This window comes from Mastigoproctus giganteus, chromosome 8, assembly GCF_048544385.1.
Source record: "Mastigoproctus giganteus isolate SK-2022 chromosome 8, ASM4854438v1, whole genome shotgun sequence".
NCBI lineage: Eukaryota > Metazoa > Arthropoda > Arachnida > Uropygi > Thelyphonidae > Mastigoproctus > Mastigoproctus giganteus.
In genome coordinates this window covers 47,039,448-47,059,832 of record NC_143582.1, presented here as the reverse complement: position 1 = coordinate 47,059,832, position 20,385 = coordinate 47,039,448, and the positions used below count along the sequence as shown (strand labels likewise).

The following is a 20,385-nucleotide window of genomic DNA, read 5'->3' as shown; positions in this document are numbered from 1 at the left end:
CAGTTTCCAGAAGCAAAAGAACCATGCACCTATAGCCTGAGACTGACTAACTCAGCCAATTTTTGTTCATTGCCACAATGTCTGCCAAGAGTGATTTGGCAATTACTGATTCGCCCACATCTTGTGGAAAGCATTTGCTGCGCAACTCTCAGTTGATCGATTTACTAAGTTGGCAGCGGTATCTAATATATTTAATACGAGAAGCCGTTTTCTTTACCTCCGTCGGCGTGAACGATAGGCTTCTACCGATGCGGCTGGAAGTGGTCTCAAATTGAAGCTATTTCTTCCTAGGTGTTGCACAAAGTTGTTAAAATTTAAAAAACCCGAATAGTTTTATTTTTACGGAATGGGCCAGTTTTGTAGTACAAACGAGAATAGTTCAATATTCACTTCGTAGATGGGAGCCACAGGAAGATGTTGACTGATAAGGCAATTTTTTTTTTTTTTTATTAACAATTTGCGCTTTATAACTGTTTAACTGATTAACAATTTGCACATTTTGCACATTCGCACAATCGTGTCCTTTGTTCCGAAAAAAAAAATAAATAATAAATAATAATAATAATTCTCTACTAGCAATGCCTACCTAAAAGAAAAAACTAATCCATTGCACTGCTCGCTCACCACGTTTCGCACGCGAGCTCATACACTTCTTGCCATTCGTTACTTTTAATACGTTTAAAACGTTCAGAACTCATTATCGTTATCAACTAATAGTCAAAAATTGTTTAAAATATTTTCATTTGTGGAATTCTTTCAAAATTCACCATTTACGGAAAAAAATGGGGGCTAATCAAGATGAAATAGAATTCGTTACTTGCAATCGGAAATGGAACATATCCCATAGCGCCTGGAACTTTGGACGAAATTGAATTAGATCCTAATCTAATAGTTCAGGACAGTTTGATTCCTTTTGTTTTTGGTCACAACCTTACTTATGTAAATGCCGTTTCGTCCCGTGCTATTCTTTCCGCAAAAAATGACGAGTGTGAAAAAATCGATTAAGAAATTATACAACCGATGCCTGGTGATTCATTACAATATAAGAGTGTTAACACAATTGTATCTGAAGATACTGAAGAACTTTTGCGATATCCAACCGAATTTCTGGACAGCCTCAGTTTAAATGGTTTACCACCAAACATTTTGGAGTTGAAGGTAGGAGCAGTTGTTATTTTAGTGCGGAATATGGCAATTTCAGAAGGATTGATCAATGGTACGAGACTATAGTGAAAGTTATGCATCAGAATTGTTTGGATCTAGAAATAATAACAGGAGAAGCGGAAACTTCTCCTGTTATTGGAGAATGGGTACTCTTACTACGTGTAGATTTGACTCCATTCGATTCGACTTTTCCATTCTCATTTAAAGGACGGTAGTATCCTATTCGGCTGGCTTTTGCGATGACTATAAATAAAAGTCAAGGGCAAATAAACGTTTGATAGATTCGGAATTTCGCTTACTAATCCTGTATTTAGTCACGGCCAATTGTATGTAGCAATATCTCGGGTCAGATCATTCCAACATAAGATAAGGTTACCAGAAGGGCACAAGAATACAAAAAATGTCCTTTTCAAAGAAGTATTATAGACTATACTACATTTTAAGAAGTTGGGCCGCAACATGAGTGTAACGGTACATTTTTACACTTCCACATCGACTTTTCCCAGAAAACTGAAGAAGTGTAAGTGAAGAACAGAGTGAGAGGTTTCACCAGGACATTAAAGACATGGAGACGAGGTACCAGGGAAGGTGATCAGTTTTTAAAATAAAAGATGAGTTTTTAGCGGTCTTTTTACTATTCTGCCTCCGACCAGGCTAGCCGGGTTGGTAAAGTGCCTGCCTGGCAACCCAAAGGTCGCGGGTTCCATTCCCGCCTCGGGCTTGGATCAAAGTACTGCAAAAACCTTGGGAGGTGCATTATGGCCACAGAAGCCTATGCGCCAACAACTACCAAAAAAAAAAAAAACCTATTCTGCCCTTTTTAGCAGTATTTGAAAATTGCGAAATTTTCGCAATGGGTACTGCTAGTTCTCAATCTAGCTCCCTAAGAAACAGCGACCTAGATTAAATGGGACAGTCGAAAGTGAAATACGAGGACCGTACGAAAGTAATGCCTCCTAATTTTTTGCGTTCAAATGTGGCGCCGTAGATCATTTCGAGTGTCACTGAGTGGTCACTAGAGGTCTCTAGTTTCACCATACTGAGTGGCGCTGTAATCGGACTCATGATTAAACACACAGTTAGTTCAAAATGGCGGATGTTACAGATATACGTATCAAGCAAAGAGTGGTGATTGAATTTCTTACCAAGGAAGAAGTGACACCTATCGAAATCCATACGCGTCTCAAAAATGTTTATAGTGGCATTGCTGTAGATCAGTGGTTCTCAACGGGGGCCATATGGCCCTCCAGTGGGCCATGCCGTATTTCTGAGGAGCCACAGGTAAAATTCGTAAAACTGGGGTCCATGGAAACTGTTAAGTGGGCCACGCAAAATTCACTTCTAAAATAAAATTATTACTAATATAAAAAAAAAAAAAATTAGTGAGATTCCCAAGGATCTCACTAAACTAAGGGACAATAATATTATCGTAATATTTTTTGTTAGGAACATAATTGTATATTGTGAATAAACAAAATATTAAATGAGTAAAAATGCTATTATAAATAAAAATTTATAAACACCTTTTCTATTATTAATATTCCTTATATTATAAACAAATAATACATGTTATAAATAAAAAGTGCTGCTGATAAAGTACATGTTTACATTTATCATAATTAAACAATACGGGGGGGGGGGGGGGGCACAGAGGTGAATGAAACTCAAAAGTGGGCCACGAGAAAAAAAAAATTGAGAAGTACTGCTGTAGATGACTCACCCACCTAACCCTACAGTATAAGAACGCTCAAGATGCATTAGATGCATGGTTTGCCAGTAAAATTTACCAAAACATCTTATATGACGCGTATAACGTAAGAAATTTTCTTACGGCTGTAGAAAAACGGACCATCTTTTGCAAATATACGACACTTTTTGGTATTTACATAAAACAGAATGTGTTTGCAATTAGGAATGAAATCCCTGAAATATACAGTATTTGTGGAACATTTTTTTTACAGGGAATGTGCACATATATTAAAAGAATATATTAAATACATTAAAATGAACGTAGATAAGAGTTCCACATCAGAATAAAACGAACTCTGGGTGAAAAACATGTTTTATTATACTTTATAAACTTGTAAATATTCTATTCGGTTCGAACACGACTTAGAATTATGTCGTGTAATGTCTACCACTCTGTAACACCATTCGCGTAACATTGAGTAATGATGTAAGCACTCATCTGTTTAACATGCCAAGATAGCTTGCAATCACTCTTTTAATTTGACTGCTTTCGGCGCAACGGACCACACGTTTTCCAGTTAACAGGAAATGCATCGCGAACATCTACTGAACGTGGCATTGTGACACACAATTTATTGGTGCGGCACAATTTCCAGTTAATAAACTGCACTGACACGAATTGCTCGCTTGACGCAGTAGACGCATTCCCGAAAGTGTCACGTAAAGCGAAAGCACGTTGTGCGAATATCGTCTCTCCATAAGAAGTAATGGATTGGATTTGCGTCTGGGGGTAGAATTTTATAACAACGTATTTTTAAATATGTCCTGTTTCGAAAGTTTCTTTTCCATAATGTTGAGTCGGGAATTGCTGGAGGGAAGGGAGAAAGAAATAAAGAAAGAGATTAAGAAAGAAAAAGAAAATGAATTATATATAAAATTACTTCACACGCAATGCTTTTCATTCTAAGATGCAATAATTTTTATACGCAGGATTATTGCACGCAAACGGCTACGAAATGTTAAAAATAAAACAATTTTATTATCGAGGTGTAATTGCTTGAATAATTCACCTTGTTCTCTTGAAAAAAGAGAAATGTCGAAATGTCGAATGATCCACGCAGTTACACAAATGAAAAGCTTTTCATTACTCTTTTTTGTTCTCAGGAGTATTAGTTTGACATTTGCTAGTTAATTAACACGAGGATAGGCTGGCTATTTTTCGATTTCATTAATCCAGAAACACACGGACATTTTTCGAGTTCACTGATCGATATCTATATGGAAATAGTTGTGCCATACTAGTACTTTACTTACATGTAGCTATTAAGTTGTAGTGATTAATCATTGGAATGTTTTTATAGACTAAGAAGGGCAAATGCAATCCTCCAATACTAATACAGTAAGCAGGTGAGTCAGAAGAATATAATTGTATATGAAACTAAGGGAATTATGTAATAATTCTTCCATGAATAGTTCAGAGGATAATTCTCCTTTACGGGGGACAAGTGCGGCCTGAGGTTCGCTTACTCCTCACGTCCTCAATGAATGACATGAATAGATCACAGCAAAGCTTGGGTAGATATGATTTATACGTGTAACAAATATTCTGAGAGAAAGAAAGAGTTGCTGGGATGCTTTCTGCATAAGCATAAGTTGCTCTTACGAACCTGCTTTCGTGGTTCAAATTGCCGAAAAGGCAATTTCTTTTCGAGAAAATATTACAATTTTAACCAATCATGGCTAGACATATCATAATCGTAGACCGCTTTTCGTTATTGGAGAGGATGGACAGGTGTTGTGGAAGGATTGTTTTTTTTTGGCTAATTATAAGTTTGCGTCCTTGCAGCATATGCCAATATTACTAATAGCAATTATAATAATCTTTGCTCTATATTCATTAAATTCATAAATTCTATTAAATATGTTAGTTCCAAACAGAAAGAAAAATTTTTCTCCGAAAAAACCAACTCGCTTTCCTGGCAGCCACAATGCCATACTTACGGCTTGAGTACTGCGTACAGGTCTGGAGGCCTCATTTTAGGAAGGATGTAGATTTGCTTGAGTGTGTACAGAGAAGGGCAACAAGATTGGTGAGGGGAATGAAGGGATCCTCTTACCAAGAGAGGCTTAAGTTCTGCAAATTGCAGTGGCTGGAGACTAGGCACCTGCGCGGTGATCTGATTGAGGTGTATAAGGTCTTGAATGGGTTGAGCACGCTGAATTCTGATGGGTTACTTCCACTTGTTCAGATTACGAACCTAAGGGGGCATAAATTCAAATTAAGAAAAGACAGCTGTAGAATAGATGTGCGGAAATTTGCCTTTAGCCAGCGAGTGGTTAATTGCTGGAACAAACTTCCATCTGTCGTTGTGGAAGTAGATAAGTTAAATAAATTTAAGGAGGAACTGGACAGGCATTTCGAGGGAATGGTGTGATTTTTTTTTTTTTTTTTGGCTGATGCTGCATAAGCTCATACTCTTGCATCACATGCCACTACTACTACTAATAATACTACATAAAATGAGTACACCCGAACAGAGGTCTAGATGGCCAGCCATAAAGCAACAAATTCTCGTTCTATTCGTTTAGCAGAATAGCAGATGCTCGTATTGTACGTCTATACAACCTTTTCCGACTAATGAAAACAAAAGACATGGATGTAGATAGGCATATACAGTGGCGGGCAAAAAAACTGCACCACCTTAAAAAAAGTAACATTTTAGTGTAGTAAAACGTATAAGATATTGTTTGTTTACAGTCATTTTGTTTGTCGCAAAGCAACGGTATTGCATCAGATAACGCTTCTATTGCATCAGACATTAATTGCAAGGTATCAATTGCATCAGCCGTTTCTACAAATACGGCGTTGGAAGGGTATACACGCTCATTAGTATTACGGAGGTGTAAGCGTGGCTCCATATGTTCACTTGACACCAAGAAAAAGTGTAGCTTCTGCTCTGTCCCAGGAAAGGATTTCTGCGCTTGCTATCGCTGATAAAATAGGCTGCCACCAGTCAACAGTATCCCGGGTGCTGAAATTAAAGCGTGAAATCGGTGATGTGAAGAGAAGACCTGGATCAGGCCGTAAGAGAGTGACTACGCCTTCCCAAGTTCCCATGATCGATATTTGAAACGGCTATGCCTTCGTATTCGCCATGCTAGTGCTCCTGATCTAAAACTGGACTTTGAGATGGCCTCTAGTGTTGAAACAAGTGCACGAACTATCCAAAGACGGCTTTCGGAATGTGGTCTGCATGCCTATCGGCACAAGAAGCCTTTGTTAACCCAACAAATGAGGAAGAAGCGACTTGCTTGGGCTAAAACGCATGTTTCGTGGACAAAAGAGCAATGGGACAACATCATCTTTTCTGACGAATCGAAATTCAACCTGCACGGCTCGGATGGGAAGCGATATGTCAAAAGACAAAAATCGGAGGCATACCACCCTAACTGCATAACACCGGCTGTAAAGTTCCCCGCCGGTCAGATGGTCTGGGGATGCATAACAAGCAAAGGGGTGGGGCGAATTAAGTTTATTAACGGAACGGTGAATGCAGAAACCTAAACTGCTATCTTGGAAGAGTGCCTGAAACCCGTTATTAGGGATCACCACACAGATGTCCAAAACTGCATTTTTCAACAGGACTCAGCACCTTGCCACACAGCAAAATTGGTAAGTTTTATGCTATTTAGATTTAATGATTTGTCTTCTTGTCTCACAAGGCTTAAAACAGACTTACACCAATATTTTCCCTCGTTTTTCACCCTTTTCTCCCTTAAGGTGCAGTCATATCTCAGAAATGCTGGCATTACAGTGTTGGACTGACACGCGTGGCGCCACGAAATTGGGCAATCGTATATCCAGAAGTTGATTAACTCTATGCCAGATCGTTGCAAGGTTGTAATTGCAGCTCGAGGAGGAACAGCAAAATATTGAGGACTTATTTTGCTGATTTACAGTACATAATACAAATTTATACTATTAGGTTAACTTGTCATTTCATTTTTTACACGTAAATGCAATAAAATGTATGTTTGGTTGTCATGATTGCCATTTTCATGATTTCTCATATTTCCGTTAATTACGTATTTTACCCTTTGGGAAGATATTTATGGCGATTAGGTATATCAGGTGGAGCGTTTTTATTGGGTTTCATTCACAGAGATATATATAGCATCTAACAAATGTCGTATCTAACAAATGCATTTCGAACATTTCTGCTGCCCACAATGCAGCGCAAAACACATTATTGAAAATTCACAAGTGATGCAGTTTTTTTGTCCGCCATTGTATTTTGAGGGTTTCTCTCTAAATAATCAATCGATCTAAATTCGATTGGTGACGTAATATTAATATTTTCAGTGATAGGAAGTCAAATTTCCGGTGCAGAAAATTTGAAAAGCACATTTATGTCATGTAGAATGACGTTAGGATTTCGTGATCTAATTTGTAGCAACGATTTCTCCCCAAAATATGAAGTTCTGTTGTAAGCACCCTATAAATGGGACTCGATAAGATATTCATCGCCAATTGTAACTCATGTTTACAATTGGTCTGTATTCACTTTGGGAAATAAATTCCACCACTTAATTTCAAATCTTCAATAAGTAAAGAAGAATCCCATATTAGCGTTTGTAATAATGAGCCAATTCATACGCTGGCGAAATTCATATTTTGGTCTCTTCGTAAAGCCAGATCAAAGGTACCACGTCCCAGGAAACAAAAAAAAGGGGGTTTAAACAGGAACATAATTTATGCATATAAAGTGAAGAAAGAGGTGAGGAAGTATTTTCTTGTCCTTTCTTCGAAATATGGAGGAAAGGAAATGCAAATAAAAAATGTTGAATACAGGCTTATCCTTACTCAATAAATAAGGAAAGATTTGTCCTGATGTTTATTGTTCTCAAAGCTCGTTCGTAAATACGAAAAGGAACTGACGAAGAATGGAAATGGTTCGGATTTGAAGGCGTTTTTATTTGTGGTATCAAGAAATCATAATTCACGACCATATGGCAACATGGGAAGGATCATTTGCAGATATTTGCCGCTATAAAGATAGCAAAATAGCCTCGATATAATGCATGTTTTTGAAACGCGCAGTGCATATAGAAAGGCAAAACGAACAATAATAATCAGTTTCCAGAAAGAATAAACTATTACAACCAGAAAGTTATGGCCAGTAAAATGTGATGTCTAGAGAAAGAATAGATTGGTGATTGGCATAACAGAATTCAGAGGACGCGTTGAAAAAAACTATCACCGCTAAAGAGACCATTATTAATGGACTTCAGAGCAGCACATTCTGTCAAAACGTATGTGACTGATGGCACTTCAGGGAGCTCACAGTCAGTCTCTATGACATTGAAAGGTAATATAGATATGGTATTTGGAGTGGTAAAGCGAAGGAAAGAAACCCGTGGAGAAAAAGAAAAAAGTATTATAATGATAACGTGTTTCTTTTAAAGGCTTATAAATCCTTTCAAATTAAATAGAGTAGCAAATAAGACGTACTTAGTCGTGCTGTACTATTTCACAAGCAAATATGTGCCAAATATTTGAAAACAAACAAAGTACAATCTTGCAACGATATGATTTATAAGCCCTGACAGTGATAGCGCGGGGAAACCCCCTGAGTTTTGTTCATTTACCAGTGTACATGGAGATACCATGTACGCTGCTCAACATTTAAGAAACGTCTCCAGGCAGGAACGTTAGTATGAAACCTGAAGACATTTTTAAAATGCTGTAGCTATTAGGAAATTGTTATCGGTTTATTTATCGGAACATAATTTATTCGGGAGTTACACGGCTACTTAGGAATAAAAAGTCAACAAAGAGCTGGTGATACAGGTACCACTCAGACTCATTACAGCAATAAGTAGCGAAATTTGGCAAAATTCACTTCAAAGTAATTGACACAGAAATGGGTACCACGACCGGACTAGGACCAGAAAGTATTAATATTATGGTTTGGTGTGAAGATTTATTCATAAATTCGGCTCGTAAGTCTTAGAGTTGGTCTTCTTGGCGAGGAGTATATGTTGAGTGAACTCTGGACATTGTGTTAGAAACAAAGTACGACATGTAGTTCCACAGCGAATGAGATTTGTCATTCTTCCTGTTCAGGGACGTTGGGAGTTAACGCGCGCCGGGTAACAAATGCACGGTGGCTCTCCTTGTGTTTGTACGTGTTCGTATGTGCCTGAGTGTCCACATGTAGACGGTTAAAAAGTTTAACGTGTCAATTCTAATATATAATAAATCAGTAAGATAAAAAATTAATAAATAAAAACATTTTTATTATTTTAAGTTTGTAGAATTTTTTTCCGATTATTAAAAATTAATTTAAGTACATAATATTAAGGGTCAACCCCTTGAAGAATTGCGAACTGGGGCACTGTAACTCTTACTCCATCTCCCTCTTGTCGGGCCTGGTCATGTTCGCGTAATTACTGAAATGATCTGTTAAGATATTTATGACAACACTTTGTAGAAAGAAAATCAATTTTTTTTTGTATAATTCTATACAATCTGAAAATAACACGTTAAAACAATCGGTTCTTCAAAGGTGTAAACCTCTTATGACTTTAAATAAACGATGCGGCCATTTATAACAAATTATGGAATGCGCAGTTATTTATATAAATTTCCCACGAGAGGTCTCTACTGTTTCAGGCGAGCACCAAGAAAATAATAAAAAACCTGTTACACTTCGAAGCAATTTTTATCACTCTTAGAAAGCAAAAGTAATTCCGAGAGTAATTAGTATCAAGAAATGGAGAAGTTATCTTTACTAGAAGTTATCTCCACAAAAAACACGTATGGAATTAAAATATTTTTATACTTAAAAAAAAAAACATTCAGTTATTCATTAAAAATGCTAATGGAAACCATTACCGTTCAATGTAGAGCTCTCAGTTTCATGGTCATTAATCAGAAATTTTAATACAAAAATGTTACCAAGATACTCATCAGTCAAATGTTGAATCGTCATTATTCTTCAGCCAATTTCTCAAGTCCCGTTTCGAATTTCTGCAAAAATATTTTTACTTCGGACTTCATTAGTAAATTGTCATCAGTGAGAGGATTGAAATACGTAAAATCGCTGTTCAATAAAGTTTAGTTCCTGGAGCAAATGAATTTTCCAAGATTTTCTGGGAGAATTAATTTTTAATTCGATTCTTCCAATTTCTGGCTTATTCACGTTTGCAGCTAACGAAATTTGTTGGTGCGGGAAGCATCAAAAGATGAATCTTCAAACGATAATCGACTACGAAAGACTGCATTATTATGAAATAATGCTAATTATTTAATTAGTTCAAAATACATTAACTTACCTTATGGACGAAAGTTATAATATTATTCGTAATACTTCTTCGTGTTCCTCTTTGTATTTCTTGGCTATTTACAAGATTCTTATAATTTCTCCGAAGTTAATGGTTTTCCTCATTTAATAACTCAAAATTAATAGTTGCTTCTCTGGAAAAACTCGCGTTCATTGTTCCTTTTTCTTTTATTTACAAATCTGCATTTACTCATATAACAACGCAGCTACTACATTACACTTTAGAGTGGGCAATGTTGATCTCATTTTCAGCCATACTGAATGTTTCTCTGTTGGCCTAACAATTTTTAATATTGTAATACGTCAGTCTGAAGAAGGGTCCTTTTGAAGGCTGGTTGGTCGCTGTTTTCTCTTCGCTTTAAAATAAAAACAATGAGATAATTATTTAAATTGATAAATTGGGAATTTATTCTCTGGGGTCGATATCAGGTGCAAAGGGTGTTCATAGGGAAGAGAAGGGGGGATTTGTAATATTGGGGAGCAGGCAATATGGCATTTTGATCAATAGGTTCGAAGAGTACAGGAATAATCACTAATTTGATAAATTGGGGGATGTTTGGAAGAATAATGTTCATTCTGGGAAGACAGTTGCAGGGTATGGTTCATTCTTTAAGATGAAGGAATGGCGGCAGAGGCAAGTGTAGTCATTCAATGTGTCTATGAAGTCTGTTTACTTTAATGTATGTGCGACTTGGTTAGCTGCGGCTGCCATGACAACCGCGGCTAACCAATAAACACAATCAAACATCACTTCCCTGATTTCTTTATTTGCTCATTCAGATGCTGACTTCGCGCTACTTACGAAGTCTTCCACACTCATACACCACACATCTGTCTTGTATGTTTATGAAATGGTGTTCACGGCATGCTCGTAACCACATGTACACCTTGGGTGAAGAGAAGAGGGAAAGGTTCGACTCTTTGTACAGGGGGAAACGAGGACTCGTGGCAGGCATCTATCTCTGGAAGGTCAGGATTTGGATGCACAACAAGGAATGGAACAGTTGCTGGGGATTTTGGGAGTCATCAGGCAGTTACTTCTTTTCCTCTGGATGAGGACCAGCCATGACGGCTTTGACGAAAGCTGTAAGGGATAAAAAAAAAAACAGTCAAGCTCTGAAAGGTTAGCGTAGTGGTGAAACTTCAATCCTCTGAAATTAACCAACACAATCGGAAAGCTAAATATTAAAATAATAAGCGCGTTCTAATTAGTTAATTATCTCTTTTGGGAAAATTAACTAAAAGTATTATTTTGATCGCTTACAATCCAAACCATAAATTGGTCAACTTCTACTGCGTGCCGAATAAGATTGCCTGTGATCTGTCTATGCAGTATTTGTATATGAAGAAACAGGAGGCAGAAGCTGCAATATCCCTAAAAGAAATCTTCAAAAAAGCCACCTTTGAATTAACATCAAGAAGAACGATTCAAGAAGGACAGATTCAGCCCTGTTCCGATACTACAGAAATTCCTCATAAACTGGTATTGTAGAACTGCAGTAAATGTTTTGATCGCCACAGTCGAGAGTTACTAGCAGTAGCTAATTTATTCATCTATAGACATTTTAAGGGTTCGAGTCCGAGAAAAATTCTGATTCCATTAATCTGCCCAACTAATATCGTGATTAAATCTTTAAATGATTTTATTTCACTGAAAGAAACGAGAAATTATATGAATATGCTGAATTACGTAACTTTTATTAATAGAATAGAGAAAACTAAGCTACTTACGTTCATACTTGATGTATCCATCCTCGTCCTCTTGTGGTTGGATGGCTGCCCAAATATCGTCAACTTGCTGATCCGTTAGTTTTTCACCTGAAACATAAACATCGTAATAAATTCACGAGAAATTAGGGAATTATTATAGGACTTCGTGGTAATTTCTAAACTTTAGGGATTAACATGAAATTCTTTAATAATTTCGTGTTAAAACTTAAAACTTCGTGTTAAAACTTAATAAATAAGATCTATTTATAAATAGGTCTTATTTATTAATGATGACAATTTAAAATGTCAAAATGAAAAGTAACCGATCAACTTCATAAATTGTAAGTCTTTGCAGATATCCGAGAACCAGTCAAGTACTGTATTAGCAAAAGTTTAAATAAGGTACGAGGTATGTTCCAAAAGAAAGGTACACAATGACAATGTAATACTGTACAACATTTATTACTACAGATATACAATACATCGTCGTAATACTTTTCTTCTTCTTCACAGCCACATTATTCCAGCAGAACCAGTTGTCAAAGCATTTCACAAAGAAATCCCATAAAGGCTATAGTAAAAGTATTATCATTCACAAACTGCAGGGCGATTAATGTCATTTGAGAGCCCCAAATGAATGAAAGTGCAAGGGTATCAAGTCGGAACTGTGTGCAAGATGCTTCAACGCACTTCCACTCAGCCTTCTGGAACCACTGTTATGTCTGCCAGGCTGTGTCGCATTGTCATGATGCACGATAACAGCATCTCGCATCATTCCTCGTCTTTTTCGATGAACAGCAAATCAAACGTTCTGCTGATGTTTATTCAATGCCGCAAAAAAGGGATGCATAGATTGTCTCGGGACAAAATTCACTAAAAGAACTCTTTTTAGAATCTAGAGACCGTTGCCATATTTTCTTCGCTGTTGGGACTGTTTTGACTTTTTTTTGTTTGTTGGTGGATAGATGATACGCTTTCTACCATGAAATTGACTTTGACTTTGCTATGACATGCTGGACCCAGATCTTGTCACTAAGGGTATTTTCGTTCTAGAATGCTCCGTTGGTTGTCTCTTCCTGTACATATGTTTTTGTATTGCTCAAACTGTTTTGACACCCATCGTGATGAACAACTTCCGGCAATGCCATGGATGTCGTGAATCGAGGCATGTCATGGATGATTTTGTGAACTCTCGTTGGCGAAATGTTCGAATCGGCTGCACTATTTTGAACTTTCAAGAGTCGTTCCCTTGACTATAAGGGTGTCAACTACGAGGGTCACAAATAGCTTCTATTTGAATGAACGTCGTCCATCATTCAGATCAACAAGTCTGGATTGTAATGCAATCTAACTCAGCCACAGTAAAAAAAAAAAAAAAAGGAGAAGTAATGTAATCTGATTAACTCAGCCAGGGTGTGAAAAAGGCCTCATAAAAGTTCCTTCAGTCACTGACGGGATTCAAACACAGTTTTTTTCCCACGCAGTGTGGGGAAGATGATCATTGCAGTCACTGTGCTACCCACGAGGACCTCATACTTGGTAATAACTCCTGATGCATTTGTCCTGAGTGTTGAACAAATAAAAAAAAAACTCTTCTAACTTTCCATTTTTCAAACTGTCAAATGTCACTAACATTTTGATTTGGTTGCCATGTGCGTACGAGCACACACCTAGAATGCTCTTCTCGCTGTTGAAACAATATTCGTAATCTTATAACAATTGCCAATAAAAACGAGCATTTACTACTTGTTATGTGTATCCAAATTTTGGAACATCCATCCTAAAAAAAAAAGTCATCTATGGATTTTGAACATACTTACCTAGAGAAAGCAAGACGTGGGCCATTTCTGCAGCCAACATGGTGCCATTTTCATTCTTATCGTATACCTTCAGACCCTCTTGAAAGTCCTCAAAGGTACCTACTTCCTTGTCTTTCTTTACCTGGCTGAAAATTGGAAGGAATTCATCGAATTCCAGCATCTTCTCACCTGTAAGTTAAAGAAACATTTTAAACAAAAGTTAGACAACCCTTAATCATATGCTGTTTGGAAATTGATATATTATCCATAGAATTAGACACTTCATTTCTGGTTTACGAAACAAAAATGAAAACGAATGTAAATAAATCGTTTGCCGTGATACAACACCTGCGACAGTGCTAAAGATGAAAATGAACGAATATGGCGATGGGATTGGTTTTCTACGTCACTATCGTGGGCACTAGACCAACGCAACATACGTTGTATGTACATTGTATGTACAAACAACTGCACAGAAGTCAGCTACGTTTGAAAGTGTTTGAAGTGAAAACTGGTTACAGAAAGATCACGCTGCGTTCAGTCAAACGAGAGGTCTCCGAAACTTCTTGACAGCTGCTTCGCAGTAAGTGCAGCAGGCGATGCCAGAAGAGAAAAGAATTTATTTAGGCATATATACTATTTATGCATGCATTTATTCTTGCATCCACCATTTTGAAGCTCAAAAATAGTGATGCTGTAACGTGTGTTCCACGAGGTTTTATTTTAAAATGAAGTTTGAAATGCTCAAAAAATATAGATATTTTCCATTGAATTATATGATGTGGGTAGATAGGATTTGAGATTAAAAAAATACGATAAATGTAAAGCTAACCGGATATCAGAAATAGTGAGAGCTTCGTAAATATATATTGAAACAGCGATGTCAAACTAGTATCGGCGTTTTATACAAATAAATCCTTAGCGGGCAATACACCAATATATTTTTAAAGTGCCAAAGAGAAAGTTTTATAAAAATGACAGAAATAAAGAGCAACGAAGGTGACCTGTCGAACACCAAACCCTCATATGCTGCAAGTATCATTATGGGAGTTTGGTGACGTTAAATGTAAGCCAACAAACTCGTATTTAATGGATACAAGAATAGAAAAGTAAAGTGCTTAAAATGCCCACCTCAATGAATTTTAAAAGGACCTCTAATAAATACCAAATTTTATCATATCCACTTGCGAGGTTGTTATGCGGACAAATAGACAGACATGACTTTATTGTTTATCAGTGGAATTAAACATTTGGGGGGGGAGGAAGAATTATTTTTATCATTTATTTCGCAAACTATTTTTTCTACAGATGATTAAGATTTACATTATTGCGAGTATAATTTACATGAACGCAGTTGGAAGTGCAAAACTTCTTCCGTCCTAACATTTAATCAGTCCATAGTGAATCACGACTGCTCATGACTTTACACAAAATTCACGTCTACATTTAAATTAATGTAGATTTAAATTGTAAAAAATTTACGTCTACATTTAAATTAACTGGACACCTTTAATCTGGGAACATATTCATATCTAACCTATGGAAGCTAAAGATCTTTCTTAGGAAAAAGATTCGAAACGTGCGTAAACCAATTGAAAATTTACCGATGATGTCCTAAATCCATACCTTCGACTTACCTGGCTTCTTGGTACCTCCATTTTTCTCCACAAGGGCGTCTGTGATTGGCATGTCTAAGGAACGGAGCAGGGTTCCCAAGAAAACAGCGTCGATCTTTCCACCGCCAGTGGTGTCAAACACCTCGAAGTTTGCCCTACATTCTAGAAAATTACGTTGAATTAAATAAAAATGTCAATAAAGAATAACTCAGATAAAATCATCGCTCAAAGTAAACAAATTTAAACATCCAGTTTCTTAAAATTAATAAACACAGTTTCAGAGATATCGTACTATCTATCTACACGTACCACTTCCCTTAACCATGTATAGTCAGAGCTGGTCAGGGAAGTAATAACGTCGATGAATGTCGCAGGTGACTGTGTTTCGGAGGAGACCGCTGGTCAAATTTATTATTTTAAATTAAATTTTCAGCCTTTATTTAATTTTTCTTGTAAGCTGTCGAGGGGAGGCAATATCAGCTCTTGCCTGCACATAAAAATACCTTGGAAGACCTCTCAGATCGCGATTTTAATGTACAGAGTGGAAACCATTTAATATTTTCAAAACATTGATTTCAACTAACGGATTATGTAACAATTAATTCAAAACTAAATCAGCACCTCTCTAAGGAGTATGCTTCAAAATATTTGTAAGTTCTTTGATATCTGATATTTCTTTACAAAATATTTGTAAAGAAATATCACACTTATTGTCCAAGTGTATATCTTAAAGCTAATTTTATTAGCATCAGTTGTTCATTTCCAGCAAACATTGTTAAAATTATCAAATCTTTCGTTACCACAATGTGACATAAATTGCATTTCATAGAGTCAGAGAATATCAATAAAATAATAATCGACAATACAGATGCAAATATACTTAGACGCTACTCTATTAGGCACGCCTAATTAAGAGAGAGAGAGAGAGAGAGAGGTACCCATTTAGCTCTCAGAATACCATTGATTCCTTGTATGGTGGATTCAATGAGGCGTCCAAAGCGTGCTACAGGGATGCTCATCCATTATTCAATTGTTTCCCACAGTTATTGTAAATCGAACCGTTGCAGATCCTACTACGAAGAGTTCGTTCCACCTTATATCAATGGTGCTCAAATAGATTGAGATCTGGTAGGTGGGGGAACAGCCGCACTGGGCTGAATTCACTCTCGTATTTTTTGGAACCACTTGTTTACAATTCTGGCCTTGTGATACGCGTTATCCTATTAGTATAACGCATTTGCTAATGGACACAGCGCAACCATGAAGAGATGCGCTTGGTCGAAAACAATTTCCGCATTACCTGTGCAATTAAAATTGCTCCACTGGTATCAAGGGAGTCCAATGCACATAGCGAAAACACATCCACACCTTTTTTTTTAACAGCGCCACCACCAGCCTGTATTTTTGACACCTGGTACGGACGGTTCATGGACTCATGCTGTTTTCGCCATATTCTGGTTCTCCCACCATTCCATTTTTTTTCCCATTTATTTGTACACACAATTATTTACAAATTATATATATATACAAAACCTACAAAGAAAAAAAAATATATATACAATTTTATATACATTAGCATTCTCATTATACATATATAAGCTACTATATTATATATGAACACGGTGTGTGTGTGTGTGTGGTGTTACCTGTATCAAGGGTGGCTTCTAGGCCTAAGCCCATCTCCACCTTGCACGTCTGTGTTGGTGTAGAAACTCTGCAAAGCGTTATGTATTGGTGTATGGTGCGTCGGTCCACCTCGCCACCAGGGAGCAGCCAACATCTAGGCAGCCGCTGCCCGCTCCCAGGCACAAGCAGCGGAGCCTGGGTCTACTTTCACCTTTAGTGCCTTGTGCACAAATCCCGCACCCACCGGAGATAGTGCAATACGGGAGGGTGATGGTTCTCCCACCAGAAAGAAACAGCAGTAACTGGGATTTGTACGAGCAAGCAATGTTTTTCCAATTTTCCACTGTCTAGCGTTGGCGTTCCTGAGCCTGCCATACCCACAGTATCTTCTTGTTTGTTGTTGACTGGGATGGAACTCGGTTCGGTTATCAGCTTTGATTCCCCATCCGTAACAAGATTCAGCGAGTTGTGCATTCCGAAATGCCTCTTTGGCTACTGTTGTTGTATTGCCCTTGTGCCACAAAACTCTACACCACCACCACCACTGAGTTGTTCTTTGACACTGGCCTTTCTGTTATCCTACACAAGTGTTGTTAGCCTCCATTGGCCTTTTGCATCAACGAACTGTTTTCGACCAAAGGATCTCAGTTCGCTGGATGTCATTTGGTTATTGCGCCAATAGACTTAAGTGTAAACTCCAGCGGGACTGCAGTTTCTGAGATAGTCAAACCAATGTGTTTGGGTCGACTACCATGCCACGTTCAAAGTCAGTTAAAGCCTTCATTTTGGCCATTCTCGCATTTAAATTGCTTCACTGGATCAAATATAATATAAGTATTGCATATATCCAGCATCCCTGCCTGTTTTGCCCACCCGTTTTATATAGATGATGGAGAGTCCCCCATCATCACGACCACGTGATTATGGAGGATTCTATTTATGAAAAAGTTAGATGTACCTAATAAAATAGCCACAGTGTATTTTTATCCTGGAGTCCCTTAGTCGCGTGAATTCTTCGTTAGCAATTGGTTTCAAACTTGTTCTATCCAACCATAACATCTTATTATTAATCAAGATTTATTATTAATGCATTTATTTTTTCTTACATACTGTAAACCCATACGTTATGATTTTCAAAAGAATATATATTTTTATTGTAATATAAAATAATATCGGTTGCTAAATTTCTGTTTAAATGTCACCTTTTAAATTGTGATTTTTAAAGCCCAGGTAAAAATCATCGGCCCAATAATTTCAGTAATTCACATTGAATTCACTCAGAAATATATAAAATGAATATGTGTTTTTATCAATATATTATAATGAATTTTTGTTTTGTTATCTGAATATTTTTATATTAACATTGTAAAGAATATAGATGACCATTTTAAAAGTTTTGTCGGGTGCTGTAATTTTTTGCCCACTACTGTATGTTTACGCATATACTGTATATCTAAAGCATTCTGATATTATAACTTTAATGTCAACATTACATGGAATAATGATTATATTTTGTTTGCTTGTTTGTTTGTATCCAATTACTCGTATCTCCATCATTCGTATTACAATCCCGCCTTGCCTTTGTGCTGTACAGGGAAGCCACATTCAATTATGTTTATGCACATCCCTATCATATTAGAAGATACTCGTAAATAAAGAAGTTTAATAATATTTCTGGAATTCGGTAGCACATTTTTTCAACCTCAACTACACGCTGACGATTTTTCCGTGAAAATTCATTTTAATGCTAAAATGCAATCTTTGAAAATATCTCGTGCATGTTAAACCTTCATGGAAAAATCGCAGCCTAAGTTTTCCATCTCAGTTCTATCAAAAGACGGGTTCAAAAATAGAACTTCCCTTAAAATGGACTCTTACAGCTCTTTAAAATAGTCTACAATTCAAAATAACTCATTGTATATTTTCCCCCACGTTTGTTAGTTTATACAACGTTCCATTTTAGCTAATAATTTTGAGAAAATTGCTGATTATGTTGTGTATAGTGAAACTGCAGTTATTTACAATTACTAGCAAATACTTCGGCTGGGATAAATCGCGCATTCTACATTTCAAAAAAACCAGTTCGATAAAGTGTTTCATCATCTATAATCGAAATAAAAATATACCAGCTTTTTAATGCACGTATTTACACATGTAAATGTGTACATTAAAAATATTGGATGATATTAAAATCATGGTGCTATCATGTTCAGTAATATGCAGCCGAGTATTAGAGGAATCAGTTTGGTAAAATTTTCGGTTCCGGTTCTCGTAGTTTTGTGGAGGAGAATGTTGTAGCTGGAAGCCTATTTCAGACACCACACGATGTGGATGCTGCAAGAGATATTCCAGCAGTAATTTCTGAGATAATATGCACCTGCAGTTAATAAACGTTATGCAAGCGTGTCGTACCTCAGGTAAGTAAACAGATTCACTAATGCATCTGTATTAATTTACAGAAGTGTCCCCTGCCACCTCACGTTCCTCACACATAAGCAGCGATCGGCGCGTAAATGAAGCATCAAGGACTTGATTTGCTCCACGAACTTGATAAATTTCTAACGAGGTTTAGAAACACTTCCAAGGGTTTAAAGAAAGACTACTATTAAAAGCCCGACAGCGCAGAATTTTCTGAGCCTTTCAGCTGGTAATTTAAACACTTCTTGTTGTTGTAAAGATCCAAAGGGAATTTCACAGGTGGAAATTCAGTAATCCAATAAACTAGGCTACTCGTATCTAGTTTCTCGATATCAACCAATGGCGTTGAAATTTCAACGGAGATCCATTTTTTAATTCGTTTTTCCAATAGTGGAACTAAGCTTTCTCATTGACTTTAAGCACAGTTCCGTCGAATTTCTATATCTGGTACGTATTGGTGTTATCCAGCATGCCTTTCTGCTCATAAGTGCAGAAGGAGCGATCAATTTCTCTAAGAGTCAGCCTATACGTAGCAGCACTATTTTCTTCTCCAAAACCGCATATATTTCTGAAAGAGGTAGTTTGGAAATTAATAACTGCAAAAAAGGGAAGATCCAAATTTAGTTCACTTCATCGCTGGCTGCCAAACACTCTTTAAAATGATCCGAAATTATTAAAAAGAAAATCGAACATAAAAATAAACAGTCACAAATATGCGCCTTATTATTTACAAAATAAAATTCCACCCACAGCATAATGTAATTGGTAATAAATAACTGATACTGCTCAAGGAATGAACATTAACAAGGTTTGGCTTGTCCCATTCCGTATTTTGAGGTTTAGTGATACCATCCATTAAGATATTGTGATACAGTAGTGAAAGAGACGAATTTGCGCACAGGAACATGAGGTGCTAGCTGGGAAGCCTATGATGGGAGGGGAAGGTAAAATGCTTCAAAGTGGGAGTTCTCCTTGGGAGGATGCCTGTAGGGGGAACACCTGTTGACTGTGTGCCTT

At 37.0% G+C, this 20,385-nt stretch overlaps 1 protein-coding gene across 2 annotated transcripts in view; it reads right to left on the bottom strand.

Annotated features, from left to right (window-relative positions):
* The window catches only part of LOC150081510 (myosin alkali light chain 1-like), a 48,044-nt gene that overhangs the window by 12,001 nt on the left and 15,658 nt on the right, over nucleotides 1-20,385 (bottom strand). Inside the window, exons 3-6 of one of the 2 annotated variants that reach the window (XM_090379968.1) lie at nucleotides 15,346-15,486; nucleotides 13,730-13,897; nucleotides 11,931-12,017; nucleotides 10,947-11,283 (exon numbers count right to left, since the gene is read on the bottom strand). In XM_090379968.1, coding sequence (XP_090236094.1) covers nucleotides 11,234-11,283; nucleotides 11,931-12,017; nucleotides 13,730-13,897; nucleotides 15,346-15,486 — 446 coding nt within the window. In that variant the 3' untranslated portion in view covers nucleotides 10,947-11,233. Of the gene's footprint in view, nucleotides 1-10,946; nucleotides 11,284-11,930; nucleotides 12,018-13,729; nucleotides 13,898-15,345; nucleotides 15,487-20,385 lie in introns of those variants that run through there. The other variant, XM_090379967.1, reaches the window with a different exon arrangement.